This window comes from Zootoca vivipara, chromosome 9 (genome assembly GCF_965207765.1).
Source record: "Zootoca vivipara chromosome 9, rZooViv2.hap1.1, whole genome shotgun sequence".
Classification (NCBI taxonomy): domain Eukaryota; kingdom Metazoa; phylum Chordata; class Lepidosauria; order Squamata; family Lacertidae; genus Zootoca; species Zootoca vivipara.
This window is the reverse complement of record NC_142592.1, coordinates 61,941,011-61,959,079: the sequence shown is the minus strand read 5'-3', so window position 1 is coordinate 61,959,079 and position 18,069 is coordinate 61,941,011. Positions and strand designations below refer to the sequence as shown.

General features: G+C 44.7%; 1 protein-coding gene across 50 annotated transcripts in view; it reads left to right on the top strand.

The window, feature by feature from the left end:
• The window catches only part of CELF2 (CUGBP Elav-like family member 2), a 492,055-nt gene that overhangs the window by 408,097 nt on the left and 65,889 nt on the right, over positions 1 to 18,069 (top strand). For 27 of the 50 annotated variants that reach the window (XM_088652502.1, XM_060279201.2, XM_088652496.1 and 24 more), the window contains 2 exons: positions 1,350 to 1,484; positions 16,290 to 16,319. In XM_088652502.1, the coding sequence (XP_088508628.1) occupies positions 1,350 to 1,484; positions 16,290 to 16,319 (165 nt within the window). The remainder of the gene's footprint in view (positions 1 to 1,349; positions 1,485 to 16,289; positions 16,320 to 18,069) is intronic. The other 23 variants (XM_088652504.1, XM_088652517.1, XM_088652507.1 and 20 more) reach the window with 1 other exon arrangement.

The window sequence follows — 18,069 nt, the reverse complement described above, 5'->3', positions numbered from 1 at the left end:
CCTGACTCCAGAGGGAACGGGGGGAGTTCGTCGTGGCCCGCCCAATGAGCACCCCCACGGGTTTCTTGGGTAAAGCGGCGGCAGCGCCACGGCAGTGCTCCCTGAGGCGCTCCTGCCTCCCCACCCCGGGCCATTTCCATTAGCGGGCAGGGTGGGGTGGGGGCTCCCTCGCTTGCTCCTCGCCGCCCTTCTCCCTCCAGGCATTGGCGAGGCTGCCTGTCAATCAGCCGCCAACTCGTCCGCGGTGCGGAAGGGGCCAGCAACACTCCCGCCGCCGTTCATAGCCCGGGCGGCGCAGAAGGGCCCGCGGGCTTTGGGCCATGCAGCCCACGATGTTCTGGTGGCGCAGAAGGGGCCAGCAGCGCTCTCGCCACCGTCTGTCGCCCCGGTGGCACGGAAGGGCCTGCAGGCCTTCCGCCGCCGCTGTGCCTCGGGCCATGCAGCCCACGACGCTCCAGCGGCCAGCAGCCCTCCCGCCGCCGTATGTCGCCCCGGCGGCACGGAAGGGCTCGTGGGCCTCCCGCCGCCACTCAGCCTTGGGCCATGCAGCCCACAACGTTCCAGTGGCGCGGAAGGGGCCAGCAGCGCTCCCACCGCCGTCCGTCGCCCCGGCAGCATGGAAGGGCTCACGGGCCTCCCGCCGCCGCTCAGCCTTGGGCCATGCAGCCCATGATGCTCCGGCGGCACAGAAGGGGCCAGCAGGCCTCCCAACGCCAAGGGGTTTCCCTGTTCAGGTGCTCGGCCGGAGTGGGAAAAAGTCATGGGAAGAGCGGGGTAAAAAGTCCTCCTAGCGCGGCTCGCCTGGCGACGCGCTCAATTCATGCACCCCCTCCCACCTGTTCTCAAGCCTCTCTGAGGCTCTAAAGGAAAGCAGCGAGGTATGTCTTATTTTCGGGGTATGTCTTGTATTTCGCAGATACTTAAAAATCCTGCCATGGCTTACTTTATGAGTACGTATTAAAAAGGGGGAAACACGGTATTAGAAGGCAGGGTGGAGGGTGGATTTCATCTAAATTAGAATCTGCGCACACCGCTCAGTAGTGGTAGTAGTAGATTGAGCCAGAGGGGTAGGATTGGTCAGGGAAGGAAGAGGAGAGGAGCCATTGCAAGAGAAAGGCAGAGAGTGATTCCAGAGAGGAGCGAGAGAGAGAGAGACGGTTGCATGTACAGTGAAATGTTTTCCACAGGACTTGCCGTCAGTTAGCACTGCCATGCTCACAAGACCAGCTCTCGGTTTGAAGTGATAATGAAGCATTGATCACAGATGAGGCAAGGTGGGGGGGGAAGGGGTTTGAATTGCCCTTTGCTCATTCATTTTGTGTGTGTGTGTTTTTTTTTTTATCTCCTAGCTGTGGAAGACAGAAAATTGTTCATAGGAATGGTTTCGAAGAAGTGTAACGAGAACGATATCAGGGTGATGTTTTCTCCATTTGGCCAGATAGAAGAATGCCGAATCCTTCGGGGACCAGATGGGCTGAGCAGAGGTGAGTGCGAGAAGCCTACGAAACCATCTTACTTATTTATTTTTAAGTGCTCATTGGAGCTGTCACGGCCAGGGGAGGTGAAGCCATTGTCAGCATCTAGAGGCTATGCTCGGAAGCATGCCATGTGACAGAGGAACCCCTGTGAATTTTTTTAAAGAGAAGCTGAAATGATCACCTTTTGCTTAATAATAATAATAATGCCCAAGAGGTTATCTGTGGCAACGTACATTAAGGCATGTCACTGCCCTCTTTGACAGGTGGAGAGAGAGATTCCACACGGGGCCCTTTTCCCCATATTTTTAATTTACATGGCTGCCCATCATTCTGACAGGTGGGGTGCACATGGGGGGGTTGGCTTTAATACTGCGGAAATGCCTGTGGGGAGGCAATGCGTGGCCAGATGCATTGTGCTCCCGTGCTGGCCTCTGGGTCCAGATCACCTCCTAAGATCATGCGGGTGGTTGTGCTTTCTGTGCGATGCTCTCCCCTAGTTCAGTGAACGTTAACCATTCCTCTAACGTTGTAGAGAGTAGGAGGGTGCATTTGGGGACAGCTGAAGCCTGCTCTCTGCCTCTGGCGACTCCAGATTTACAAAATCAAGCCTGGTCCTATCTGCACCTCTTTGTCTGCTTAGCCCCACTCTGTGTTTGGTTTCTTGACCCCACTAGAGCCAGGGGGTGGGGAACATGTGTGGACTTGCAGGCAGGGCTGGGCTACTCATTTTTCCAGGCCATTGGCCATCCTGGCTGGGGCTGACAGATATTATAGCCCAGGCTTCCTCAAACTGGGCCCTCCAGATACTTTGAGACTACAATTCCCATCATCCCTGACCACTGGTCCTGCTAGCTAGGGATCATGGGAGTTGTAGGCCAAAAACATATGGAGGGCCAAGTTTGAGGAAGGCTTTGTTATAGTCCCAACAACATCTGCAGAGCCACAGGTTCTCCACCCCTTGACTGAGTGTGGTGGCATGTTTTGAGCCAGCCTTTATGCAGCAAACTTACGTAAAGGGCTTGAAGATATGTAGCATGGCATCACTATTTAAATGTGTTTGGGTGTTACGGCCTGGTCCATGCTGCGAATTTGCAGACATAATTCAAGGAGGGAATTTTATGTGGTACAGATCTCAGGGGGAATTTGGAAACAGCGGGAAGAGGTTAACTCAGAAAGAATGTGGTGTGGCCATATAGGTCTTCTCAGCTGTTGATGTCTAAGCTTCCTTAAACACATCTACTCCGCTAGAAAAGAAATAATTTGTAGCATTCCCTGTAACTGCATGTGTTGCAATAGATTTGGTGGATGCTGGTGTTTATTGGTCTTAGGATTGCATGATGGTCAGCAAGGTAATGTCCGCAAATTCTGACATTTACTGACAAATCTGTAGAGCCTTGTAGCTCCCATGCTTGAATGATATATCATTTTCACCATATGCAGGTGAAGGCGATTCATCAGACCACAGATGTAAGTGTGTGTGTGTGTTTTAAGAGGTTCGTGCCATGAAAAGTCATACTCTGTCTTAAGATATACTGGTAAATGTCATTAATCATCAAATATCAGACATTTACCATAACATAAAAATCATCAGGAGGTGCATATTGTTCCCAATTTGTGTAGGAGTCCACACCTTCTCACTGGTTAGTGCAATGTGGAATTCATTGTAAAGGGAAACACAACAATATATTCACAGGAATACGTGTGCACTTAATAAATAAATAAAAATTAAAATTATTGGCCCCCCAGCTGAATTATACACCGTGGATAAATTATGCAAATTAAGCTTATTTGCATACATGTTCTTATTTGACGCAATTTATTCAGCATCTGCTGGTCACGAGATGAGGCCGGGAGCTGTGCAGAACACTCTGACTTCTGGAAATCACTCTCTGCTTCAAAAATGTCATCAAGCATCACTTCTCATTAAATGTAGCCCAAGATTTCCTTCCCGGTTTCCCAAAAATACTCTCCCCTGGAAAACAGATCCTGATTTTCTACAATATAGATATAGATATAGATCGATAGATATAGGAGGAGTTCTGCATACCTTATTTAAACTTATGAGGTGGCAAAGGATGGGGTTTTTGTTTTGTTTTGTTTTTAAAGCTTTCCCCTTGCTTTTGAAACTTTCATTTTGTATTTTTATGTTGTGAACCGCCCTGTGAGCTTCAGATGAAGGGCAGCATAAGGATTTAATAAATAAATAAATTTTAATAAAAAATCAATATGGGGGAAAAATCTCAACTACCTTTATAAGTTTAAACAAAATAAAAAAATTCCTTCCAGCAGCACCTTAAAGACCAACTAAGTTTTTATTTTGGTATGAGCTTTCGTGTGCATGCACACTTCTGTGTATCTGAAGAAGTGTGCATGCACACGAAAGCTCATACCAAAATAAAAACTTAGTTGGTCTTTAAGGTGCTGCTGGAAGGAATTTTTTTATTTTGTTTCGACTACGTCAGACCAACACGGCTACCTACCTGTAACTTTATAAGTTTGCGTAAGATAAGCTGCAACTACCCCTCTACACAGAGAGAGAGAGAAAAATAAAATGTTCGAGAAATATCTTCCACTCCCATGAACTTCCCATGAGTTTTTGTTTCTTTCCCCACCCCACGCCACTCCCCCTTAATGGCAGGAAAATAAAATTTTCTCCACACTCAGCCTATCTCCACACTCAAAAGAGGCTGGAAACTTTAACTGCTGAGATTTAACAGAATATTGCTTTTCTTTACCCATTATAAAATTCTGGACATCTGCCCAATTCACACAGACCTGCTTATGCAGAGCCCAACCAGATATTCATTTGACTCAATACTGTCCCATCCTCAAGGAACCTAGGAAGATGTGGCTTTGCCATATTGCTACATGGATACGGGGCTGTCATTGTGTGGCTGCCGTACAATGGATGTCAATAACACAGAAGCAAGGGAATCACAGTTTGTGCATTTTCATTGCAATTCCTACATGTTTCCCAAAGGCATCGCCTTGGGAAAAATTCCTGAAAGTACCGAAACAATATTCTAAAAACTAGCAGGACCCATGTAGATGCCTCTGTTTTCACGTCTCCTCAGTCCTAGAATGGGAACCTTCCTTCTCTCCCATTCCCTGGCATCAAAAGCCTTGTTATATTATGAATTTTCAGTTTTCTGTACACTTTGTGAGCTTCTGTGTATCTAGAATCTAGAGCAAGCTTGTTCTCTTTGAGGTTTGCTGTTATTTCACTGTCAGGATAGATTTTGGAGGTGCAGGCCGAGCATTTTCAAGCACGAATGGGCAGGTGACAAATGATGAGAGCATAAGAAAGGCCTGGCTGCTGGACCGGGTCAAAAGCCCATTTATCCCAGCATCCTGTTCTCATGGCGGCCAACCCGATTCTCTTTATCTAATCTTATTTAACAGAATTAAATAGCACATAGTTTAGAATTAAATAAATCTCTAACAGGATTTGTGTGCCACTTAATCATCAAAACCTCTAAGCCAGGCATCCCCAAACTGTGGCCCTCCAGATGTTTTGGCCTACAACTCCCATGATCCCTAGCTAACAGGACCAATGGTCGGGGAAGATGGGAATTGTAGTCCAAAACATCTGGAGGGCCGAAGTTTGTGGATGCCTCCTCTAAGCAGTTTATGTAAGATGGACGTGAAAGCCAGGTGCCTACTGGGACACCAACAAGGAGGACCCAGTTGATAGTTCAGTTGGTAGAGTTGATAGTTCAGTTGGTAGAGCATGAGACTCTTAATCTCAGAGTTGTGGGTTTGAGCCCCATGTGGGGCAAAGCAGCCCTGCACTGCAGCGGTTGCCCTACATGACCCTCGTGGTGCCTTCCACCCTTCAAGTCTATGATTCTATGGGGGGAAAGACCCGAGTACAACACCACCTCTCCCCACTTTATTCTCAGCAATGAGCATTCAGGGGTGCATCCCTCTGGGTGTGGAGGTTGAACATAGCCAATACAGTGGCACCTTGGTTCTCAAACTTAATCCGTTCCGGAATTCCGTTCCAAAACCAAAGCGTTCCAAAACCAAGGCGTGCTTTCCCATAGAAAGTAATGCAAAATGGATTACAAAATGGATTCCAGACTTTTGAAAACAACCCCTAAAACAGCAATTTAACATGAATTTTACTATCTAATGAGACCATTGATCCATAAAATGAAAGCAATAAATAATGTACTGCAGTCACACAATCAATCAATCAATCAATCAGTAGCTGAACTAGGTTCCGCACAGTCACAAAAACAAAGAAGAAAAGAGCCGTAAAAACAAAAATGCAAAATAAATAGCAAAAACAGACAGACCAAAACGGAAGTGTGGCACTCAAATTGGAAGAGTAAAACTCAAAACAGAGCATGTTCGGCTTCTGAAAAAAGTTCACAAACTGGAACACTTACTTCCAGGTTTGCAGTGTTTGGGTTCCAAGTTGTTTGAGTACCAAGGTGTTTGAATCATAGAATCATAGAATCATAGAGTTGGAAGAGACCACAAGGGCCATCCAGTCCAACCCCCTGCCAAGCAGGAAACACCATCAAAGCATTCTTGGCATATGGCTGTCAAGCCTCTGCTTAAAGACCCCCAAAGAAGGAGACGCCACCACGCTCCTTGGTAGCAAATTCCACTGCCGAACAGCTCTTACTGTCAGGAAGTTCTTCCTAATGTTTAGGTGGAATCTTCTTTCTTGAAGAACCAAGGTACCACTGTAATGACTAAGTAAGACCCAGTATGTTGCTAAATGATTGGCACATTGATACACTGGGAATCGCATATGTGAAGAACCCTGCAGCCAGTTCCTGAGACCTCCACAAGCCCCTCCAGAGGGGCCCTTCTGAGCAGCGTAGGATTAACACAGGGAACTGCAGGGCCAGAAGATTACGTCACAGTGCCAGCACTACCATTAGACAGAGTGAGGCAGCTGCATTAGGTGGCAGGTGCTGGCTGGAGAGCAGCCAGCCGTTCCTCCCGATCCCTTCAGCCATTCCCCACTGTTGAAAGGCAGAACTGTGTGTGCTATATGGCCTGCCCTGAACTCCCACAGCTAGCCAGCTGCCCCTGGGTGTGGTAGAGGCAGAGGGGGGTTTAGGGCAGCTCAACTGGTTCCACCGCACTGGGCGCCAAGACGAGGTTGGCACTGCAGGGCATCGTACCGTAATTATGACATAGTGCATGCACAGAATGGAAAGCGAGAGGTGGGGGAGCACTGAATTTTGGCCTTGAACAGGACGCTGTTGAAATTTGAAAGGGCAGTGTCCATCCCCGGTAGGGGACACTGTCCTGTCCATAGGAAAAAGGTTCAACTGGCAAGTTGGTTCACTCAATACTGAACAAGATGGACCAGTGTTTTCTGAGTCAGTGTAAGCCAGCTTCCTATGTATTTGTATAACTGTCCACAGGATGCTGGAACATCATCCCTGGAACAAAGTACAGTGGTGCCTCGCTAGACGAAATTAATTCGTTCCACGGGTCTTTTCTTATAGCGAAAAATTCGTCTAGCGAATCCCATAGGAATGCACTGATTTTTTTTTGGATTTTTTTTTGCCCATAGGAATGCATTAATTGAATTTCAATACATTCCTATGGGAAACCGCGATTCGCTAGATGAATTTTTCGTAAAACGCATTCGTCTAGCGAGGCAACCTCCGCTCGAAAAATCCTTTCGTTAAGCGGAAATTTCGTTAAGCAGGGCATTCGTTAAGCGAGGCACCACTGTAACTCTAGAAAACTTGGTGTGAGTTTGAGGCACATTTTCAAACAATGAATGAGACGAATGGGACAGCAGAGAAAATGACAAGAAACCCAGTTGTGGGGATGGCAAGGGCAAGGCACAAACTGGGACTGGGAACTTGTGACTCATAGCAGCAGGGATGGTGCTTATGGGCCAGACAATATGCCAAGGCCTTAACCAGAAATAAAACAGGCAGGTTAGTTAATGCTCAAAGTTGCATTTGTCCACTGAACAGTTGGCAGGAATGAGCAGTTAACAAGCTCAGGAGAAATCATAATAGGGACAGAACTTCCCAGGGAAGGAATTTGACCTCTAGGCAGACAGGGCAGTAAGATCCCCCGTGGTAGGCTGGAATGATAACTGCCATTATTTGTACAGTCTCCCAGGAATATCCTCTGGACTTGATAAAGGAAAATGTTGATGTTCGAGGTCTTCAGTAATAATTCAATCAAGAGGTTTCTGGGTTTGGGGGTGAGTTTAGGATTTTGCAAGATATAGATATGGGATGTAGCAGAGCCATCAGGAATACCTAAGGAACTGGGCTGATATGCCTCTTGGCTGGGGGCAGGGAATGAGTGGAAGATAGAGAACGTAAGAATGTAAAAAGATCCCTCATGGATCCCCAGCCATTGATAGGCTCCATGAATTTGTCTAATCTCCTTGTAAAGCTATCCAGGTTGGTGGCCACAACTATGCATTGGCAGTAGCAAATTCCATAATTTAACTATGTGCTGTGCAAAGAAATACTTACTTTTGTTTGTCCCGAAATTCAGGAGCCAAAGAAGGACAATGCATGATGAAGCACTACGGACTTGCAACACCCTCCAACTTGTCTGGTCCTTCTGTGCGGCATGAAATACGGATGTTATACTCAAATTATGGGTCATAGTTATGTCCTAATGCAGCCTTCTTCAAAGTTCTAGGTGTTTTGCCTGTCCTTTGAGGGATGAGGCTTCCGAACATTGTTTGTGATGACCATAAGAGACTCTAAGATTTTCAGATATGCTTTCAGCCTTAGAAGGTTGGGAACGATATATCAAGCTACTCTGTGCTCTTCAGAGGAACAGCTGAGTTTAAGAGAAGTTGAATGATCTTTTCCTGTGACCAGAAAAAAAATACACGTGCAGCCAAAATAAATTTGGTAGAAAATCCTTTTTTTTATTAGAGTTACAGCTCAAGCCGTATTATAGCACCAGCTACCGACCGCAGGAAAGCAAATTAAGCATTTAATTTTTTCATGTTAATAGGACTAATTGGATTAACTATGCAAGCTGGAAATGGATGAGTGCAGGTATCTGGGCAATTAGTTCAATATTAATTGTAGCCAATAGAGAGTCAAGTCAATCCTGCAAGAGTTATTTTGCAAGGCAAACAGCATCCTGGGTTTCTACACTTGTCTGGTGGAGGTTAAGCTCATGTTGTCATGAAAGAGTCCCTGACCACTGTGAGCCATCAGCAAATGATGAGATTTGGCTGTGTGCGTTGATTCGTCCCTAGATTGCAATCGCACAATGAGCCACAAACTGATGAAGTGTAGCAGTGCAGTGCATTGGCCAGTTGACAGTTATTACTCTGGGTCCTCCTCTCTGCACAGCCCAGATCAAATTCTTGATTGAACACACAGATAGATAGAGGGAGCATATTGGGTTATGTATGGAAGCCTAGAAACTGTACAGACTTTTGTGGCTTAGGAGCAAAGACAGCACAACTGGTAGCAAGCACAATGTTGCATCTGTTGAAAAGTGGTGTGTGTGCATGTGTGTGTAGCAAATAAATGCACAAATTGGGAGAGACATGCAGCACACGCTTTGGGGATGGAACTGAAGGCTGCGCAAGTCGCACGCTTTTCATGTTTTGAGATTGCTGGGGGAGCCTTTGTGCTAAACTCCATCTGTTAGGATGATTGAAGCATGGAGCCCAGCCATGTCGTCGTGCTCCCAAACATTTTTAAATTTCCTCCAGAAGAAGGGCACCCTTCCAATGCAGGTTAGGCAACCAGCTAAGATGCTTAGTGTTGCTGTTGCTGCTGTTAGTATTACTCGGGATGGGATATGATGAGGGTGGATGGCCAGCTATTTTTGTTTATTAATTTGATCCAAAAATGCTTTCTTTGGGAGGGTAGAGAGTAAATTAATTCATCCATTGTTATGTGCTTGTTTATTTTGAACCTACCTCTCAGGCAGAATCAATTAGGGCTCCTGGGGCAATTACTGTTTTGCCTGATGGGGATTGTCCTGTGAGTTTTGGCAAGGTTCAGCCATGCTTTTTAATGTCTATATGAAGCCATATGGAAAGGTCTGCCAGAGATTTAGGGTAGAGTATGTGGGTTGAGCTCAGTTCTGTTTCCCCATTTCAGGGGAACCACGTGAGTGGTAAAATATCTGTGCAGGTGCCTAGAGATGGTGATAGTCTGGATAAAGGTGAATAAACTGAAGCTCAAACAAGAGGGAGATATTCAAGGTGGGGAGCCAACTGATCTGGGAACTTACAGTTCTGTGCAAGATGGGATGGGAGTCACACATCTCTTGGAGCTACAAGATTTAGGGGTATTTTCTGACCTTGCAGAGATCTTAAAATCTCGTATCCTAGTCATGGCAAAGCGTTTACACTAGTCCACCAGCTGTGATCATTGCTAGGCAATGAAAACCTGGCCCGTGTGATTTATGCTTTGGTAACTTTTATATAAAACGTACGCAGGTGGCACTGTGGGTTAAACCACAGAGCCTAGGGCTTGCTGATCAGAAGGTCGGCGGTTCGAATCCCCACGACGGGGTGAGCTCCCGTTGCTCAGTCCCAGCTCCTGCCAACCTAGCAGTTCAAAGTGCAAGTAGATAAATAGGTACTGCTCCGGCGGGAAGGTAAACGGTGTTTCCGTGTGCTGCTCTGGTTCGCCAGAAGCAGCTTAGTCATGCTGGCCACATGACCTGGAAGCTGTACACTGGCTCCCTCGGCCAATAACACGAGATGAGCGCCACAACCCCAGAGTCGGTAACGACTGGACCTAATGGTCAGGGGTCCCTTTACCTTTACCTTTTACAGGGATCTAGCATTGCTTTTGAAGACTGTCCAGAAACTTGGAAATGAAGCAGGTGATGGGAACCCACTCTAGCGATATTAAAATAAACTGGCTCCAGAGTTGATTGTTGCTACAATTCAGACTAATAATTTTAAATGCTAACTGTTCAAGCTTTGAATCGCCCTTCCCCACTCCCTCCAGAAGCTAACGAGATGCTTCTGACTCCATTGAACTTAGTAGGATGATTCTGAATAAAGAGGTAACAGAATTCTGTGGCTCAGTTCAGACATTACACTAAACCATAGTTTAGCATTATGAGAACAAGCCACAGCAAACATAGATTCCCCCTTTGCCTCAAACATCACCACCAGGAGGAATCTGGAAGCTTTTGCTTCCAGTTAAGGTTAACCACAGCTTGTTCTCTGAACCTGATGAACTCTGCTTAATCTTAACTAGAGTTCGTTTGAAGTGAATTCATTGCAAATGCAGGTTATGAAGCTTACTTGTTTTAAAACATCTTAGTTAGCATTAACCGTAGTTTAAGGTTTGGATGAAGCACTGTGTCGTAGCTCACAGTTGTGAAGAAGTTGGAGGTGGTAGGGGGAAGCACATAAGCCCCAGGCTCACCGCAGCTTGTTTTTGTCATACTAAACTATGGTGTAGCATAACGTCATAACACATTTGTGTGTCTTTCCAAGCATCACGAATTTGGGGGAAGTTGGGGGGGCCGACATCGTGGTCCTCCTTCAGATACTGGTGAACCAATGAGGGGGGACTCTAAAGACCAAAGCAGTTCACTTGGTGGATCAAGTGATAGGTGAGGCTTCCATAAATATGACACAGATTTGCTCAACGAAGTTTGGTGACCTTCTGAACAACCAAAATATGTTGTGGTTTGTGTGTGTGTGTGTGTGTGTGTGTGTGTGTGTGTGTGTGTTATTATAAACATGCTTGAACTTGTGGAAAGTATCACATGAAACCCACTGTACCTTTCTAAGAGACCAAAGGAAACACGTTGTGAAGCAAAAGTAATTCCCCCACCACCACAAAATTATTAGGAATGCTTCAGAAATTCAATCATTGCCAATCCCAGTATAAATTGAACAGCTCCTGTAATTATGTGTTGATCAGAATTTTGTTATCTGCCGACTTTCAAACGTTCTGACAGAGATCTCAGCTGAAAAAATCTAGAGAACTACGTTTTAAAATGTATATGTTGAGATAAAATGTTTAAATATAGTATTTAAATGTGCATTTTTGTGCACTTTTAAATGTGCAGATTAATGCAAAAAGAGAGAGGGGGGAATAGATATTTGGGGTGAAACATGCAGAAGTGATACAGACAAGAAACAGACCACTTTGTGCCTCCCTGACCATTATTTTGCCAAATGAATATTTCTCAGCAAGCTCCCAGGGAATGGTGTATGGAAAGCAGGGATGAAATAGAGTGGGGAAGCCTTATCAGTTTGCAGCTACTGAAATTTGCTTGCAGTGCTGATGAATAATGGCAAATCTGAGTTAAGATACCATTTCAATTGAGATGACAAGTGTAATAGATGCGTCTCTAAATCTGCTCAGTGACAAGTTCTTGTGCTTCTTTCTGATCCAGTCTGCAAGGAGGAAATTGCTTTGAAAAACCTTTCTCCAGTCAAACACTGATCTATTCTGGACAGCTGGCAGGCAGTCTCACAGAAAAATAGTGAAAGTTCACTCACTTTAGGATTTACTAGCAATCTGTGACATTCCCAAAGTAGAGTTGATTAATCTGGATCAATAGCCCCGGCTACTAAAAGAGAGCCCTGATAGAAAGATTGGTTGCAGTGTGTGTGTGTGTGTGTGTGTGTGTGTGTGTGTGTGTTGTGTTGTGTTGTGTTGTGTTGTGTTGTGTTGTGTGTGTGTCACATGTATTTGCATCTTTGGCCTGCTCTGCTCGGAGGGCTTGTGTCAGGTTATAATGCTTAAGAAAGCTAAGTAAATAAATAAATGCCATATTCATGTGGCATAAAAGGGGGGAAAGGTGCACAATATGCAAATACAGTGGTACCTCACTAGACGAATGCCCTGCTAGACGAATTTTTCCGCTAGATGAATTGACTCACAGAACGAATTAAATTTGTCTTGCGAGGCACCGCTGTAAATAATAACAGAATAAGACAAGTTGCAACATGATCACAGTGCTGGTTGCGGACAAATTAAGAGTAATGATGCTCCACCGGGAAAGCCTGAGTGAATAAAAAGGTCTGCGACTCACGAGGAAAGATTGTAGGTGCCTGGTTGCGTTTTGAGAGGAACTTCCAAAGAACTGGTATCACCAGTTGGCGAAGTGTAGGGGTGGGGAAACTGAGGGCCAAATGCAGGCTTCTCTGACTAGCCCTCACGACTCTCTCAGGCGATGTCCCCTCTCTAGGCTACACCCCACGCTAACAACTGCCTGTGAGGGATTGCGTCCCTCAGACTGAAAATGTCTCCCTGCCCCAACATGGAGGCATCTGGTTGGCCACTGTGAGAACAGGATGCTGGAATGAATGGACCACTGGCCTGATCTCGCAGGCTCTTCTTACTTTCTTACCCCCGTATCTCTATATTCTCTTCCCAGGCATTTTTGTTTTCATTCTGAAAACTGGATGCTTTGAGCCTAAGGCCTTTGCTCAACGGAAGGGCACAGAATTTCAGCTTTCCCCAACGTGGTGCCCTCCAGATGTTTTGGACTATAACTCCCATTATCCCTTGCCATGAAGATACTGGTGCAACTTGTAGTCCAAACATCTGGAGGACATCAGCTTGGGGGAAACTGGTCTGTTTTGTGCAACACAACGCCGAACCACTTGTTCCGAAACTTGCTGCTTTAGAGGAAAGCATGAGGTGATGTAGACATTCTGGTGCCTAAAGTGTGAGAGTAGGAAGATATTTGTTAATTCTTGCAGTTTGCACGTTGAAGCATGAGATTTGATTAGCCATATCTTAATGTGCATGACGGTAAATGTTATTAATGAGCGGAAAGCTGCCAGGCTGCCTTCTATATCTTCAGTGACCACTTGGCGTTACAGCTATTTATCCAGTATTATTATTATTATTTAGATTTATGCCCTACCCTAGTTTGCAGGATCAAGGTTTTAAAAAGCACTATACCCTTGGCATTTGCCCTCATCCTTAAGATGCATTTTTTAAAGTCTTATGTAGTTCGTGTCTTCTTACCATGTTAGAATGAAGCATAAATAGAGGATTGACTGATTGCTCTTTACTACATAAAATAAAGGAAGAACAGAAATTGCATGTGTCAACAGAAGTCCATAGGGAAGTTTGCAAAATATATTTTCACTGTATTTGCATATTCTTGAAAACTGGGAGTAACACACACACACACACACACACACACACACACACACATTGTGTGAATTTGGAGAAATCCCTTCAGTTTTGAAGGTGGGGGGGAACATATTCACAACAAATTAATGTCAGCAGCGTGGTTACCGACTACTCCATTTTAATTGTGCATCTGGAACTTGCCGATGTGCCATTGAATCCAGCCTACGAAACAGTGACAGTCTGGAGTCACCCTCAGTTGTTACTGAGTAGAAAATGTGATGGATGCATAAACTGTGCCTTAATGATTCACTATCATTTTGCACGCTGCTAAAGCTTTTCTGGCCTTCTGTAGGCCAGCTCAGCATATACTAAGAAAGCTAGTGGGGAGGGCAGAATTACAAGCCATACAAAACATGGGGTTGCTGCCAAAAGCAACACCCCATTCTCCCCATAAGATTCAGTTAGATGTACCTGTATCATGGCTCCATCCCTGTGCCATATCATTGGCTGCCACTGGCAGAAGGCAGGGGCTGGGGTAACAGCACAGGTAAAGAACATAGCAAGAACATAGGGAACTTACTTATACCTAGTCAGGACACTGGCCCAGCTGGCTCAATATTGCCTACTCTGACTGGCAGGGGCTTTCTGAGGTTTTAGGCAGGAGTCTTTCCTAGTCTTAGGAACGCAGGTGGTGCTGTGGGTTAAACCACAGAGCCTAGGGCTTGCCGATCAGAAGGTCGGCGGTTCGAATCCCTGCGACGGGATGAGATCCCGTTGCTCGGTCCCAGCTCCTGCCAACCTAGCAGTTCGAAAGCACGGCAAAGATAAATAGGTACCGCTCCAGCAGAAAGGTAAACAGCATTTCCATGTGCTGCTCTGGTTTGCCAGAAGCGACTTAGTCATGCTGGCCACATGACCTGGAAGCTGTATGCCGGCTCCCTTGGCCAATAATGCGAGATGACCGCCGCAACCCCAGAGTCGGTCACGACTGGACCTAATGGTCAGGAGTCCCCTTTACCTTTACCTTTCCTAGCCCTACCTGAAGATGCTGAGGATTGAACCTGAGACCACTGAGATACGTCCCATCAAATGTTATGAAGAGCCCAGAGGGATCGCAGGCTAGTGCTGTCATCTTGAGTAGCAGACCTGTGCCCCAGTATTGCGTGTAATTTTGCCATGGAGCGAAATTCCTAAGCAAAAGGAAAATCCCCTGCAAATAGCTGGAGTCACTATTTCCTCAACAAATTACTTCCTCCTCAATGCTTTCTTTCCTCTTTTCAAGTTGTGTCTCACATGTTGATTTTCATTCATAGGAAAGTTATAACATGGGCGGGAGCTGCCAGAGCAGATCTCAGGCTACAGCTGCCCCCTGTCAGGAAGATGCGCCCCAGGCTGGTTCTTGGACTTAGGCATGCCTACCTTACATGTTACAGGATACCATGTGGAAGAGCTTGTGACGGTTCACCTCTGCATGCAGTGGCCACATATTGTTACCATGATCATTCTCAACATGATGGTGGCAACCTGCACTGTGAGCCACAGCATTTGTTGCGGCCACAGAGTGAGGCAACTTTTACATGGACAGCATTTCAAGTGTCTTCCACATGGATGCTGGAATATGTATCCCAGCTCTCAGGTGTTCCCTGATCTGGCCCGTGTGTGGATTGTGGCTTTTTGTCAGAAGTTGTAACCAGTCAATTTGTATCTCTCCAATGTTGTTTCCTTTCCAGTAAATCATTTAATTGTCTCCACACATGTGCCCCCTGCCCCATATACTTCCACATGCTTCTGTTGTCTTCCTCCATGTACCCATTACTTCCTTCCTTGAATAAAGGGAATAATAATAATAATAGTAATAATAATAATAATAATTTTATTATTTATACCCCAGCCACTCTGGGTGGCTTCCAACAAAATATAAAATGCAATGGTCTGTTAAACATTAAAAGCTTCCCTAAACAGGGCTGTCTTCAGATGTCTTCTAAAAGTCTTCTAAAATCCCCACGCTCTTGAGAAACCTTGGGATAGAGATATTGTTTACTCCTTTTGCTTGTTGGAAAACCGGGGCATGGGGCTGCAGATGAGATGAGCAGAAATGTGGTCAGAGTTTGTTTTTCTTGAGTGGCCTTTGGTGGGTGATTGTACCCTACCATCAATGGTACGAAGTCTGCTGCTCAGAACCATGGCTCTAAGGAAACCATACAGAATTGTACAGTGGTACCTCTACTTACGAATGTTTCTACTTACAAACGGAGCTCCATCCGCCATCTTGGATGCGGTTTAGATAGGATTTTTTCTACTTATGAATTTTTAGATAGGGTTGCTTCGACTTACGCATTTTTTCTCCCAATGCATTCCTATGGGATTCGACTTACAAATTTTTCCAACTTACAAATGTGCGTTCAGAACTCATTAAATTCATAAGTAGAGGTACCACTGTACTTGTTTCTGTAGGGGAACGAACGGAGGGGCAAGCCCACGTAAGAGACTGCAGTGCCTAGCTGTTTCATAAATGCCAAGGAGCAGAGAGCAGGAGCAACCCTTAAGAACTGGGAAGGGGAAAGCCTGGGAAGACGGGGAAATAGTGGACAATTTGCTTCGATAACTTGGGAGCTGCTGCATCAAAGCCTTTATCTTGTGTAATGACTTTGCTGCAGCCGAGAGAATGAAGATGGGTAACCCTTATTTATCTGCTTATATAATGAGTAATGTTTTAAAGATAGATGATTTTGAGACTGATGGTAAATTTGGACCTCTTTAATTTTAGTGCACAGCCTCAATATGGAGTCTAGCCGAGGTACTGTAGACCATTTACCATTTTACTACTACACCTATTTGTCTAGAATTATGTATAGAAAGTTGTTAATTTGTTTGAATATTTTTTATTGTCCCCCAAAAAATGTTTCCTGGATTATACCTGCAGAAACCTGTCATGTGTCTAAACAGTTAAAATATCATCAGCTGATCGGTTGTATCAGAAAAATACAAATTAGCATAATCTCTTAGTAAATAATTTTAATATTCAAATTGGATGATAGTACTAAGCTATGCCATTTATTCCTGCATGAATATTGTCCTCCCTGGTGCTGAGGACTTTAATGTTTGCAATAAATAAAATGCAGTGTATGATGTTAAAATGCATTGATAGAATTTAATCAGACAATGTCATAGTAGCTTTTGAGTTCAAGCAAACATTGCTTCCCTCTGTGGTCCAGTGTGGGCATAATACTGCAAACCATAGTTTACAAATGGAGAGCCAGTCTCAGCAATGCAATCGCCTCTCCCACTTTCCAGGGGGGGGAATCCACTCCTCCCTTCCATTTCCTTGTTTTACCTTAACCACTGCTTAGTGCCATGGTATGGGAGCCCCTCTTTTGACCAGAATTTGAAACCAGGGTTTGAAATAAGTTTTTCAAACCCTGGTCAAAAAAGACACCTGGTTAAGCTTGGCCATGGTTGGTGGGTTGGTTGGTTATTTATTTATTTATTTATTCATTCATTCATTTATAGTAGTGTTTATACACTGCCAACTCGTGTAAAATGTCAAGCCACTCCAGTGGACCAAAGAGGGAGGGCACATACCTGACACTGGCTCTGATATGCAAGCTATGGTTTGCAAGGTGGCAGAACTGCATTTGCACCAGACCATTATGTTGTCCAATTAAAATGTTAATGCCTTCTTGACTTGATATTCTTTCCAGGTAGATGCAAACAGAAACAAAACTAAAGCCAGCAATGTTTTAGATTCACATATTGCTTTCCATAAAACAGTCTGTTTGACTGCAAAATATATTCTTCGTTTTGCTGGTTGACCACAGGGGCAAGAATATTGAAACTTTTAAAAAAACAGTCTTGGTTTCCTGTAACTTTCATGCCTCAGGTCTATAATGAAAATGTGCTTCAGCCTTTGTGTATTTAGATTTGCTTCATTTGGAAACCTGTTAAGTTGTAGCAGCAGTAGTAATAATAATGATGATGATGTTTGGATGAAATTGAGTGGAACATGCTGTTATTTTTTTTTTTCAAAACAAAAACCCAAGTTTCCAAACAATACCAGGCTAAAAAAAGCTTAAAAAAATCAATGTACTTTTAAAGTCATTAGAGATTACAAGCAAAATGAGGATAAGCTATGATAGTTAAACTTTTAGTATGTCTCAGTATTGCTGTGAAATCATCTTGAATCTGCACTATTTTGCATCCCCTTTTTGTGGGAGGCACCTTTGGAGAATGTAAGAACAAATGCAAATTTCAGGTGACATTTTTATTCGTTAGAACTAAGGCAGACGTGTAAATAAGTTCACAGACTTTTACTGGCCTGCAAAATCTTTTACTAGGCTGCTGGCAGATTTCTGCCCTCTTGCAGCAACCCACTGCATTTCTATGCTGGGAACAGAGGAAGGGGCGGAATGCAAAATCTATTTCACCGGCTTGCTCACTTGCCTCCATGAAATCCCATACACTCGCCTGCATGCAATTTCTTCTATCCTGTGTCTACCAGATTACTGCTTAAATACAAGGCTAAGTGAAAAGTGAAAACTAGCTGAGCA